We start from the raw sequence: 13489 nt of genomic DNA, 5'->3' as shown, positions 1-13489 counted from the left end.
GTTGGTATGATGGTGTTGAGAATAAATGTAGAAGGGTACATTGATGTTTACCTGAGAAAAAAATGTAACCTATTGGAATAACTGTTAATTTCCAAACGTTTGGTCTTAGCATCAGCGTACCACTGTAAGAGTATTTGGATCAAAACAATGTCTATCTAGAATTCGGTATCCTACGATAGCGTAGCCCAAATTTATTGAAGAACATCGAAAGATATAAAAAGAAATATTCAAAAAGTAAAGAAATGATACATAAGGCTTTATATAGAAATGAAAAGGAATATCTTATTGTATGACATTTATAGAATATACATCAGCATCAATCAGTTTGGAAGATGAATCTTCACGGTATATATCTGAAGGAATGTCTTTACGGTAGCTTTATGACGGAATTTTTATGGAAAGGTTTCTTAAAATCCATACATAAACACAAAACAATATATGGCGCAGTCTACCTAATTATTAATGTATCCAAGAAAAATATTCGAGAAAGGATTAATTGGTGTTGGTGCATAAATAAAGCTTATGATGTAGTCCTATTACAGCTTGTATTCCAATTTGAGAACTTTGTAAATACGTTATAGTCAGTCACTTAGTTTTGCTGCTTTAAAATCTGTTTTGTTGTAAGATCTCAGAATATAACCTTGATCAACTAACTCAACAAGTGTGTCACACAAATTACATCGTTTCTTTCCTGCACAAAGGTGAAGAATAGAGTTATTGACACGCGTTAAATATAGTGAAGCATATGGCTTTGGATGTTTAGATAGCATAAAATGTAATTAAGAAGAACTGATCTTTACTGTTGAAAGAAAGAAACTACAATACAAACCCTCATGTCTTGTTTGTGAGTTGTCTTTTTAACGTAGTTTAAATTTTTTTAGTCATATCGCTGTTATGTCTGCAGTGTGGCAGGTTATAGTGATGTCAAGCCCGGAGGCATCATGACACAGGCAGATGCCATCATGTCCCATCCAGTCACCTTATCCTGATACCAGGCCGACCAGTCCTAACACTTACCTATTAATGCTGGGCTCCAAGCGAGGCAGCTGCTAATACCATTTTTCTGAGTCTCTGGTATTACCCGACCGGGGTTTGAACTTGCGACCTCCCGCATCCGGGGCGGACGCTCTAACAACCCACATGTTAGAAGTATGGACTAACGGTGTAATATGAAATTCTCGTTGTACCTCTTACAGGACCACACATGTTAAACTTATGGATCAACTGTGTACGGTAGAGTTCCTGTTCTACCCAATACAGACCCACAAATGTTAAACCCAAAGACAAAAGTCGTAATGATAACTTTTCGTAAGACATCATACACGCCCGCACATTTTAACCTATGGAATAAAGGCGTCATGTTAAATTCCCGTTATATCCACATACGTTAAACCAACGAACCTCCATCTTTTAGTAAAAAATTAAAACAAGACTGTTTTATTCCTGTTGGAACAGTACACCATTCAGTGAAGAAAATGACTTTTCTGGTGAAATAAAGAAAGCACCAAATAAGCCAACAAATGCACGTGGTAAAGGTATGCACTAAAGACGTGATGCTAAAATCACCTTATGCCTCATACAGACCCACAAATGTTAAATCTTTGGATCAGGTGTGTAGTGTCATACTTTAGATAGATTCCATATAGCCACACATGTTAAAAATATATGAACTAAAGACGTAAAATTTCGTTCCCGTTTGGAACCTGTATAAATCCAAATATTCTAAATCCATTGACCGCAATATTTTAGTAAAGGAAACATTGTTGTTACTGTTGCAATGGCACACAATTTAGTGAAGACTCTGACTTTTACTGTTGAAAGAAAGAACTAAACAGGCGCTCACGTTTTAAAAGTATACACCAAAGGCGTAACGTTAAATTCCCGTTATACCACAAACAGGTCAACATGGATCAACTGTGTAATGTTAAATTCATGTTAGATTCAGCACAGATCCACACATAATAACGTATTGGCTAAAGTCGTAACGTTAATGTCTCGTTAGGACCTATATGCGTTCCCACAACTGAATCATGTGGAATAAATGCGTAATGTTAAATTTTCGTTAGACCCTGTAATGTCCACATATATTAAATATACAGACCTACATTTCTTAGTATTTAAAACCCCTGATTTTTCCTGTTGCATTGGGACATGATTTTTGTAAAGAAACTGGCTTCTACTCTTGAAAGAAGAGTACACAAAAGGGCCACAAATGTCGAACATATTCACTAATGTCAAATGCCCCTTATACCTCATACAGGCCCACACATGTTAAAATATATAGATCAACTTTGTAATGTTAAATCCCCGTTAAATCCCATTATACACACATGTTAAACTTATGGACTAAACGCATAATATTCCATTCCCCTTTAGAACCCAAACATAACCAAATATGTTACACATATGAACCTCCATATTTTAGTAAAGAAAACTGTTTTTTTTTTACTGATGCTGTAGTACTCAATTTAGTGAAGAAGCTGACGATTATGCTTGAGAAAAGGAAAGCACTACACAGGTCCTTACACTTCAAAATTATGTACTAAATGCGTAATGTAAAATATGTTATGCCACAGAGAGGCCTACACCTGTTAAATATATAGATCAAATGTTAAATTCTCGTTAGACCTTTACAGACCCGTCCATCTTAAACCTTTGAGCTAACAGTTTAATATTAAATTCTGCTTAAATCATATACACAAACCTACTCCCTATAACATGTTTAACCTATGATAAAAAGACGTAATGTTCAATCCCCTTTAGACCTCATGCATATTTACAGATGCTAAATCAATGAACCCCATATGGACCCCAACATTTGATTGGAAAACTTATTTTTACTGTTGCAGAGGCATGCGGTTCAGAGAAGAAACCGTCATTTGCTGCTGAAGTAGTAAAAGAGTAAGTGAATAGACTGACTGTTAGTTAAAGTAGCACAAAATGTAATGACGGAAAGAAGGTGTGCTGCGCTAGTAATTGAAATTAGCAGCACATGGTTTGCATGATCATTCTATTTAAACAGGTTTTGTTGTTGTTTTCTGGGTTTAACGCCCTTTGTTTTTAGCAAAGATAATTATGGTACAGGGGATGAGAAAATGAGCGACCCTGCACACGCATGCACCCAAAGATTGCAAGGAACCAAAATGGCACAGTATACTTATACAAGTGCGGTGGCACCCAAACCAGTCGAGGAGGCTGGAATAGAGCTTGAATTTGAAAAGCGGGATGAAGGGGATCCCATAACTTCCCAACTAGAGACAACTACACAATATGGTAATACGCATACATCTACCATAAATACAACGGGAGGCAAAGATCTGGAGTGGAAGGATTTTACTAATCCCTAAAAGACTTGCCACCCGGGGTCCCACAAAAATGAGAGTGAAATACTGACAACCAATCCATATTTCCTCTAACAAATTGATGAGGATAACGCCCAAGAAAGTGAAGAAAGTGAAGGAAAAAAAGAAGGGCCGGTGGACTTAATAAGAATCAAACTTATGGCGTCGACCCCTGCACCGTCCCAGAAACGAAAATACAATACGTCCTTACAAAACTCCTAACTAGAAGGGGAGTGGAGTGCGGCTTGACCAGACCAAAATCAAACCCAACAGACAATAATCCCGCCAGTAAAGACCAAAATAATAAAAAGAGTGGGTAAGAAGGCTAAGGACAAAAACAAAGACACAGACGAAGAAACTTCAAAACAGACAACGACAATGAAACGGAAATGGAAAATGACAATGACAATGAAACAGACAACGTTAATGGAACGGATATGGAAAACGACAATGACAACGAATCAAAAATGTACAACTCACAAACTACAGAAAATAACAACCCATCAAATGAGGCTCTGGAGGCAACCCAGAACCACATAAAAAACTAAACTTAAAAAATAAATATCTTAACTAGAATATAAGGACAAACAGTTTGCAGTTTACATAAAGTGATGCGGCACCTGGGGAGTGAAGCAAAAATGGAAGAACCAAACTTCCGAATCGCTACTATCAACAGCAACGGGCTAGTCAAGGCGAAAGCAGAAAAAAATAGCCTAGGAAACAAACTTTGACGTAATATTGATACAAGAAACACACAATGGAATTACACCGGAGCTAAAATTTCTACTTGAAGACAAACTAAATGCAATAGTTATAAGTAATGATTATATTAGTAATGATATCAGAGGAGGAGTAGCAACGATAATCAAAAACAAACCGGGGTTAAGCTGGGAAAGGATAGAGGAGGGAGAGTTTTTTTCAAAGGTCGCTTAATACATGTAAAAATGTTAAACTGGCATATAATAAATGTGTATATGCCAGCAAACAGAAATAAAAAATCTAAATTTTATCGAAAATTTAACAAACTATTTACAACTTTATTCAATGGAAAATTTAATAAAAGGGGGAGATTTCAACTGGGTAGGGGACGAAATTGACAGAACGACTGACTTAACAACTAGCGACAAAATACACAGGACCGAAATGATAAACTTATTGAATAAACATCAATTACATGACGTTTACAGCGAACTCAACATATTAAGAAGAGAATTCACTTTCAATTACAACAAAACCAAGCTAGCAGAATCGACAAATTTTATGGTAATTTCTACGATCCTTCAACCTATATCAACGCAACCATAACTAATACCAAGCTATCAAATCACTACATGGTCACAATGGATCTAAGAGTCAGGAAAAGGGTAAGACTGGGGCCAGGAGTATGGAAACTGAACAACAAAATCTTAAATGAAAATGAATATATAGAATTAATAAAAAAAGAAACTGAAACTTTCCAAAATGAAGAAACTATAAACATAATAAACGAGTGGGATATTTTAAAAAATAGAATAAAAAGAATTTCGATCCAATATTCAAACAGACGAGCAGAGAAACTAAAAAAAGACAAATATGAACTCAAATCAACCTTAAAAAAGACGATAAACGAGGACGAAAAAAAGCAACTGACAGAAAAAATAAACAAAATCGAAGAAGATGAGAATCAAGGGAGAATAATAAGGGCGGGAAAATTTACAGAATTATAAAACAAAGCAAATAGTCTGTATAAAAGGGAAGAATTTAGAAAAAAGGGGGCGAAAAAACTCTAAATAAAATAAAAATAAATAATGTAATTTAGACGGAAACGGAAGAAATTTTGAACGATATATCTAGCTACTACAAAGAACTCTACACTACACAGAACATATATTCCATCACAATCGACAGCTATCTAAACAATGTTGATTGTATGACGATTATCATCAGAACATAAAGACATATGTGACGATGTCATCTCAGATGAAGAAATACATAAGAATATAGCTTCACTAACTAAGAAAAATTCACCAGGGAAAGATGGACTCACCGTGGAATTCTATCAAAAATTCCACTGTGAACTAACGCCGATCCTCAACGCCTTATTTAACAATATATTTTTAAGCAAAAAACACATGTCTAAATCAATGAGGGAAGGGATTATTAGAATCATATATCAAGGGAAAGGAGAAAGAGATGAAAAAAAGAATTGAAGACCTATATCGCTTTTAAATACAAATTTCAAAATGTTAAGTAAAATACTAACAAACAGGGTAAAGGGTGGGATAAACAAAATAATCAATGTAAACGAAATTTGTGGGGGAAAAGGGAGAGATATACAAAATAACATTCTAAATATCAAAACCGTAATAGACTATATAAATGAAACAGGCACGAAGGGTGCTATGGTACTCTTCGACCAAGAAAAAGGGGGAAGCGGTGGAGGGTTTCGGTAGTACCGATAGCGGTAACGCAGATGCGAGCCAAACCCTGCCCCACCGCGCGACTAATATTTCCCTGCAGATAAAACATACTTTCTACCCCAACTTAATAATACCTTCAACCCAAACTTATAAGGGAAAAACTTTTTTATTTTTTTATTTATTTATTTATTTTATTTTTCTTTTGACGTTTTTTGTTAGTAAGGGATACAGGGAACCTCTAAGTGGGAGAAGTATGTTGCATAGACGTCGCAGGGCTAAGTCAGAAGGCGCTACGCGAAGTGGACAGGCCTGCGAAATAGTGACAGAACAACCCACGCAGAGGACATGAACAAACATAACAGAAACATGGGGAAATAGTAACATTTAAAGAAGAACAAGTCTAACAATACTAACTTAACTAACACATAAATACAAGTTATAACTTTTGGAACTTTCAATTACACTTTCAATAAAGGAGAGAGCTACACTCGACTAAAGGCGAAACATTAGGAAAATAAAGGAAAATGCGGAACCTTTATCGGACAAGCCTCTCATTCAATCAAAGTAGAGAGAAAACGACACATATGATCACTCACTCAAAACAATAAGTTTCTTTTATAAAAACAAATATTACACCGTTTTCTCTACCAAATTTCGAAAACTCAGTCTAAATATTTAATGAAATAAATATTCTATGAATGCAAGGGTGGGGAAATTTGACAATAAAGGCCTTCCCAACATATAAACATATAGCACACACATACACATTTCATATACATATAGCATACACGGGACTTAGGGATCTCTGGCAAAGATCACCAAACACATAAGGGAAAGAATTTCGACATCGGGGATACAACCCAGTGTCGGGTGAACAACCCTTTAGAAAACACTAGGGATTAAATACCCCATCAAAAATTCAATAAAACTTTTGATCAAAATTCTACTATAAATAATACAAACATACACACCTTCGGGAGAGACAGAAACACATAACAACCTTTTCCTTTTTTGGAAATGGGGGTGGGGGGATCTGTTTTGTGCCCCCCAAAATTGTGCATGGTGTGGATGCTTGTCCTGTCGGCCTTAGTGAGCACCTCTGTTTACCTTGTCCTGCCATCTGATTTTCAGTAGTTTTCTCAAGGAGCTCATATGGAAGTGGTTCAGTTTGTTAACATGGCGGCTATACACAGTCCATGTCTCTACAAAGGTAGACACGTGGCAAACACTGATATCGGTGTACACGCTTACCACATTGCGTTAATCCTCGATTACAAGATACATGTATATATCTAATCAGCAATGTGAGGCTTATGTTAGCAGGAAACAAAGAAGAAAAAAGAAAGAAACAGAAGGAGAAAGGAGAGTGACAAAGAGAATTCACATCATCAACATGTTTTATTTTCATTTCTAGTTTTCACTGGTGGACGATGTGGTAGTGGTTTGAGTCGCAGGTACAAGATGGAATATGTGAACCAAGGACTGTAACCTGTAATTTGCAAAGTAATATGAAAATATGAGATAATTTGCGAAAGATCACACTATACTCTTTGCAATATATATATATATATATATATATATATATATATATATATATATATATATATATATATATATATATATATATATATATATATATATATATATATATATATATATTCATTGCAATGTATTGTAGATTTTTGCAGGACTATGATAAATGTTCTCATCAAATTATTCACTTCTTTTAGTCTTAAATTATATAAGAGTATATTAACACATAAAAAGTACTGCATATTATCTGTAAGTGGAAACAGTTAATGACAATATAAAGAGTCACCTGTCTAATCAAGCATGAAATGAATATAATGCTGACATCCTCGGCAATGAAAATGCTAGTCCCCCCAAATAAATTATTGTGCCTGTGGGATAATTCTTGTTGAAAATGTTTCCAGTATGAGCATGTGCATGTTTGCCAAAACAACACATTGCTAATTGATGGATTGTGTCTAATTAGTGAAAACCAATAGAAGGCTACCATTTCCTATACAGACTACTGTAAAGTCACTACATTTCGTGCCGTGTCAATTTTCGTTGATTTTGTTATTGCTGCAGGCTTCGAATTTAATGATCCCAAGAGCAATCATCATTGGACGCCTTTGCAATTCACTAAGTTAGGTTCTGACTCAATTATTATTCTCCAAACTCTGCAAATTAATATCCTTGAAGATAAATTAATTCACAGTAGAGGCCGACCGAAACTAAATTTTTTTAAACGAAACCAGAGCGAAAGATATAAATTGACTTTTGGCAGAAACCAAAGCCGAAACCGAAAGTTGAACTACACCTTCAGCCGAAACCCGAAACCGAAAGATAAACCGAAGTTGCCGAACACAAGATTTATTAAATAGGCCTGGGTCATGATGCAATGCTACACTTCAACAACTGAGTAGGGTAACATGTCGACAACGATCAAGTCCATGATGCACTTATCAATTCGCTGAACTGCAACGTGGTCATCAGGCCAGACCATTCTGCTCTCGACCATTGATGTCAAGGACGTCTGCACAAAATTCGGTAATGCATGTTTAGTCGCGTTCTCTTCCATCATCATCTTTTTCGAGGCACGCTCTGCTCCGTCGTTCATGGACCTCTTGAGATACGTACCATGGAGCTCCTCGTGGCAGCTGGCCAGATGAAATTTCAAGCCTGAAACTGTCTGAAGTCTTGGTTTATCGCTGCCAAGTGATGACAGTTTATTGCATTCTTTGCACTGCGCCTTGCTTGCATCAGAATCGATTTTTGTGAAGTAATCCCACACTGCATTTTTCGACATTCGTTGCGGTGATTAACTAATCCGTTTATTATTAACTTCAATTTTCTACTTCACACAGATTAAATCGCTATAGTTTAACTGACTGAAATTATCAATATTGTCAGACTTCGAAATCTCTGTATTCAGTACGCGAGTAGACTGAAATGCAACAGTGCCTAGAATTGCCTAGCGCCGACTGACCGGCCGACAAGCAGACTAATAGACGCAGCACTAGCGTTAGATTCTGAAAGTTAAAATAGATCTTCGGCTGATGACTGAAAGTCAATATCAGTTTCGGCCGAGACCGAAAGCAAACCGAAAGCTAACTTTCTGGCTTCGGCGGAAACAGAAACTATGCCGAAAGAGGCCATTTGCCAACTTTCGGCGCCGAAACCGAAACCGAATTTCGGTCGGCCTGTAGTTAACAGTATATCTTTTTGTCCATTTTACAGTGGAGTTTGTTGGCGTCTATTAAGCCAGCTTTCTGGGCATTATCGTGTACGCTATTCATCTCATGAACATTTTCACATTCATACCTGTGCCTCGAAAGGATATGCCCTAACGTATATACCTAGAATGAATGTTAAACCGTCGAATCATTTCTGTCAATTTTCGTTATGAAACTTTGTGAAACGAGGTCAGAATATTCGTATTACTCAACATGAAAAAAAGTTGATTTGTTGTTCAAGGAGAATAACATCTATTTCTTCTACGGCAATGGTGAGTATTTTGAAAGATCCATGTTATACACACAAACCTCGAGTCAATTTTAAGGTCACCAATTACATGTATGTATTTAAAAAAACAGTAAAGGTAACGATGTAAATTCACTGCCAACAGATTACGTGAAGCATACAAGATCAGTGAAAAAGTCATGAGGTCTGAGATTATTTTGGAATCTCGAGCATGGATGCAACTGAATGAATTCAGTCACGAATATGGGAAACCTTTCGGCTTTAAAATTCAACCTTACGCATAAAACCAAGGTTCTTCAAATCATAATATTAGTATCACTCTCTATCTATCTATCTATCTATCTATCTATCTAGGCCTATCTATCTATCTATCTATCTGTCTGTCTGTCTGTCCGTCTATATATCTATCTATCTATCTATCTAGGCCTATCTATCTATCTATCTAGGCCTATCTATCTATCTATCTATCTATCTATCTATCTATCTATCTATCCATCCGTCCGTCCGTCCGTCCGTCCGTCTATCTATCTATCTATCTATCTATCTATCTATCTATCTATCTATCTATCTATCTAACATTACTTTTGTTTAAACTAAGTCATAGGCTTTAGCTTACCCATGGCAAACAAGCGGGCAGCTGTAGTGCAGGAAGTGGGTTGGATCAGTCATGAGCGCGTGACATTCGTTCTCACATAGAGCTTCTGTTCCGTCACTTCCGACAACGTCCAAAAGAGTCTGCGCTGTCTGTTTCAGATGGGAGGTGTCAAATGTACCACCTGTATAATAACAAAACATAACTATTGGATATCACTTTCAAGATCATAATATAAAATCTGTTTCATAACAAAACAAATATTTTATATCACTTTTATAGGTCATAATAGTAAAGCTCTATAAATAACGAAACAAATATTGGATATCACTTTCGTACGTCATAATATTACAGGTACATAAATAACAAAACAAATACTGGATATCACTTTCATACGCCATATTATTAAAACTGTATAAAAAACAAAACAAATATTGGATATCACCTTCATACGTCATAATATAAAAGCTGTATAAATAACAAAACATAAATATTGGATATCACCTTCATGTATAGTAAATCATAGTATTAAATCTATTCAATAACAGAACAAAAAATTTGGATAACATTTTCATGTACAGAAAATCATAATATTAAGGCATCAATAAACTTTTAGAAATCTTGTACATTCAGCATCTTTTATACATAATTTGTTTGCTAATTATTGCTATAATAAGTACAATATATATATATATATATATATATATATATATATATATATATATATATATATATATATATATATATATAACTTTCTTAATTAAATTTTGTGCCTAAATCAGGAATTACTTAAACAGAAAATATCACGCCAGCCCATTAGGCTTATGTTTACAACGGAGTTATTTAGTTCGAAACATTTACAACCACTGCAGAGACACAATTTCGGTTGTTATTGCAAAAATTCCTCCAAACGTGCTAAACATTCTGAAGTTGTTACAATTTTAATGTATGTATGGCTATATATTGCTAAGTGTCTAGGTGCATACAGTTTAAGGAAGTACGCGTCCTCTTCGGCAGACAACGTAAGCACTACAATTTTTGTTTAATACAATAACGATGAAACTGAAGCTAAACTGTACCAACAGAAACAGTAAATTACACATTTTCTTCGAAAGGTCAGAAGTAAAAGTTGTTTGAATTCTTTATTTAGTTGTGGAATACGCTAATATATATATATATATATATATATATATATATATATATATATATATATATATATATATATATATCTGTCACAAACAGAAAAGAGAATATTTTAATCATGTGAATCATCCGGTTTGTATTAACATATATGAAGGCTTGAATTCGTATGGTCATAAAAATATACATTTTCATCCAAGAATTTTGTAGGCTAAAGGGCCGTATAACTATTTGCAATATGCTAAATCTTGAAGAAACTCCAACAAGTGCTTATGTCAGGCATATTGTTTCATTTTTTTTTTTTTTTTGATGTCTTCACATCCTACTGATTGCAAACTTTAAACTTTCAAATGTAGACTAGTGCTAAGTGTACATGAAAAGAGAAAAACATTTAGATGTGTGACGAAACATAAGCTCTTTTGACAGTTGTAACCTATAATAGCAAATAGCAAACAAGTTATGCATGCAGACCACTCCGGTGGCCTAAGCTTTTACAGCGTCCGCCTTGGATGCGGGATGCTGCGGGTTAGAGCCCCACCGAGTCATACCAAAGACTTGTAAAAATCGTACAAGCAGCATTAAAAGGTAAGTGTTAGAACTGGTCGGCATGGTGTCAGGATCATGTGACTTGATGGGCCATCATGCTACATGGCTGCGGTCACTATAAACTGCCATACTGCAGATATCGTAGCGATTTGACAGGAAAGGTTTTAAAGCTACGTTAAAAATTCAAATCTCTCTCTCTCTCTCTCTCTCTCTCTCTCTCCCTCAACGTTGTCGCCTCTACTATCAAGAAAAAATAGTTCTAAACCATTATTCAGGCAGCCTTTTAGAGGTCTTTTGATCAGCTATGAAGCCTCTTAACGCGGAGCTTTATTCCATAAAAAGAGTCTTCTTGTCAGCTATTCTTTTGTTGATAATTCACGGCGATATAATTTTAAAAAATCTCTGTTTAGAAGCCTGCGTGGGTTCGAATCTCGGGCTAGGCCAATATGGGTATGTTAGAAAGCGTTCCAGTAGCTTCTCGTGGGGATGGTTCTTACAGGGGTCTTACCGGGTTCTTTCTTCAGCAGTTATACTGGCCGCTATTTATAGCCTATCTTCCGCTGAGAAAAAGCGTTAAATCGAAAACAACAATGACAACAAAATTATCTTCAAAACTGCATTCTAAAGATAACATATCAAATACATTTACGGAACATCACACCAAATTAAGTAGGTTTCCTATGACAATAACAACGGTAGAAACCAATAACTGTATGATACTTACAGCAGAAAGTAACATATTTTACCGTTAAATATTTTCATCGTCTTTCACCAAGATATATTCATATTCGCAAGTTAACTAAAAAGTTTGATATTTTGTTTTGAAAAAAAAACCGCCGAACTTATGAACTATTTTAAACGATTAACTTAATGTACTTACTGAAGAGAAATCTCTTTTCTGGTGCACAGAAAACAGCAGTCATACAGACAAAAATGATGGGGAGCTTCATGGCTTTTGGTGTATGTACTTGAATTCTGCAACAAGAACATACTAAGTAAGAAATTGTCCTCAATGTAGGTTCACCATTAAGGTTCCGTGCCACCTGAGCCATAGTTACTTTTTTGTTTTGCAAGGCGATATATCTTGAATATAGATTAGATGTTTACATTAATATTTTAACTACATGGGGTGTGATTCGTTTTCTTTTCATCGTGTTTTGCTAACTTGAAATAAGTCCCTAATGGCAGAAATTATTCACTTTGTTCATGGCAAGTATATAACACTTAATGCATGTCTCAAAGTGAATAACGCATATTGCATAGAAAAAAGATTTATTGATGTTTATAAATTCAAAATAATAATTAAATCGTCACCTGTATTAACTTTCATTTTAAGGATTACCTTGAGAAAGAAAGCAAAAACATACAATGTCAAACTGTCTGCAAATAATAAGTCTTGGTAAGAGACATGATTATGGCAAAAATCGTTAAAAACTACAACCAAGATGAATTATTTCAACGTGCTCTACTAACCAAAACGTCTTACCAGCATAAGGCTATTTACGTTACTAGGTACAAGAGAGTGCTGGATCAGAGACAGTGGCTATTCACAAACTTGGGATATTTGTCAAAGGCTCGTGGCTTCTTCGGGTCATTTATGTCAGTTCAAAATTTAAACAGATTAATAGATCCACCTTTTGAAACAAAAAATATAAAATGGAATAATTTCAGGGAATATTTTATATAAATGTTTCCTTCTTTGGAAACATATTAAACGGCAATCATAGATATGAAAGTTGTTGTTTGTTATGTTCAATTCCTGACACGAATTATATTTCATTACGTGACTATCGTGTAATAGATCTTAATACAATAACACTAAAATGACTTACCGTGTTCTCCAACGAATGTAGTGGTTATCAGGAAAGTGACAGCAATATAAATTCTGCTAGTGTTCGTAAGTCATGTAAGGTCATGGAATGACATCATTTTAGACGTATTGCTTCATATCTAGACCTTGACATTAAACTGTATATGACCTG

General features: G+C 35.2%; 1 protein-coding gene across 1 annotated transcript; it reads right to left on the bottom strand.

Annotated features, from left to right (window-relative positions):
• Positions 1-7119: 7119 nt before the first annotated feature.
• On the bottom strand, positions 7120-13394 carry LOC149776377 (uncharacterized). Its single transcript, XM_089942381.1, has 4 exons — positions 13340-13394; positions 12388-12482; positions 9846-10005; positions 7120-7229 (listed from the first exon to the last, which is right to left on the bottom strand). The coding sequence occupies exons 2-4, from the start codon at positions 12455-12457 to the stop codon at positions 7151-7153; spliced, it is 309 nt and encodes a 102-aa protein (XP_089798507.1). The 5' UTR covers positions 12458-12482; positions 13340-13394; the 3' UTR covers positions 7120-7150.
• Positions 13395-13489: the final 95 nt, after the last annotated feature.

This window comes from Sinohyriopsis cumingii, chromosome 18 (genome assembly GCF_028554795.1).
Source record: "Sinohyriopsis cumingii isolate HCF-2022 chromosome 18, ASM2855479v2, whole genome shotgun sequence".
Classification (NCBI taxonomy): Eukaryota; Metazoa; Mollusca; class Bivalvia; order Unionida; family Unionidae; genus Sinohyriopsis; species Sinohyriopsis cumingii.
The sequence above is the reverse complement of the archived record's forward strand: the minus strand, read 5'-3'. Positions and strand labels throughout refer to the sequence as shown.

Coding starts and splice junctions, on each gene's coding strand:
- LOC149776377 (XM_089942381.1), bottom strand. CDS start 12,457: ATGAAGCTCCCCATCATTTTTGTCTGTATGACTGCTGTTTTCTGTGCA. Junction 10,006..12,387: donor AGAAAAGAGATTTCTCTTCA/GTAAGTACATTA, acceptor GTTATTATACAG/GTGGTACATTTGACACCTCC. Junction 7,230..9,845: donor TGCCCGCTTGTTTGCCATGG/GTAAGCTAAAGC, acceptor TGCAAATTACAG/GTTACAGTCCTTGGTTCACA.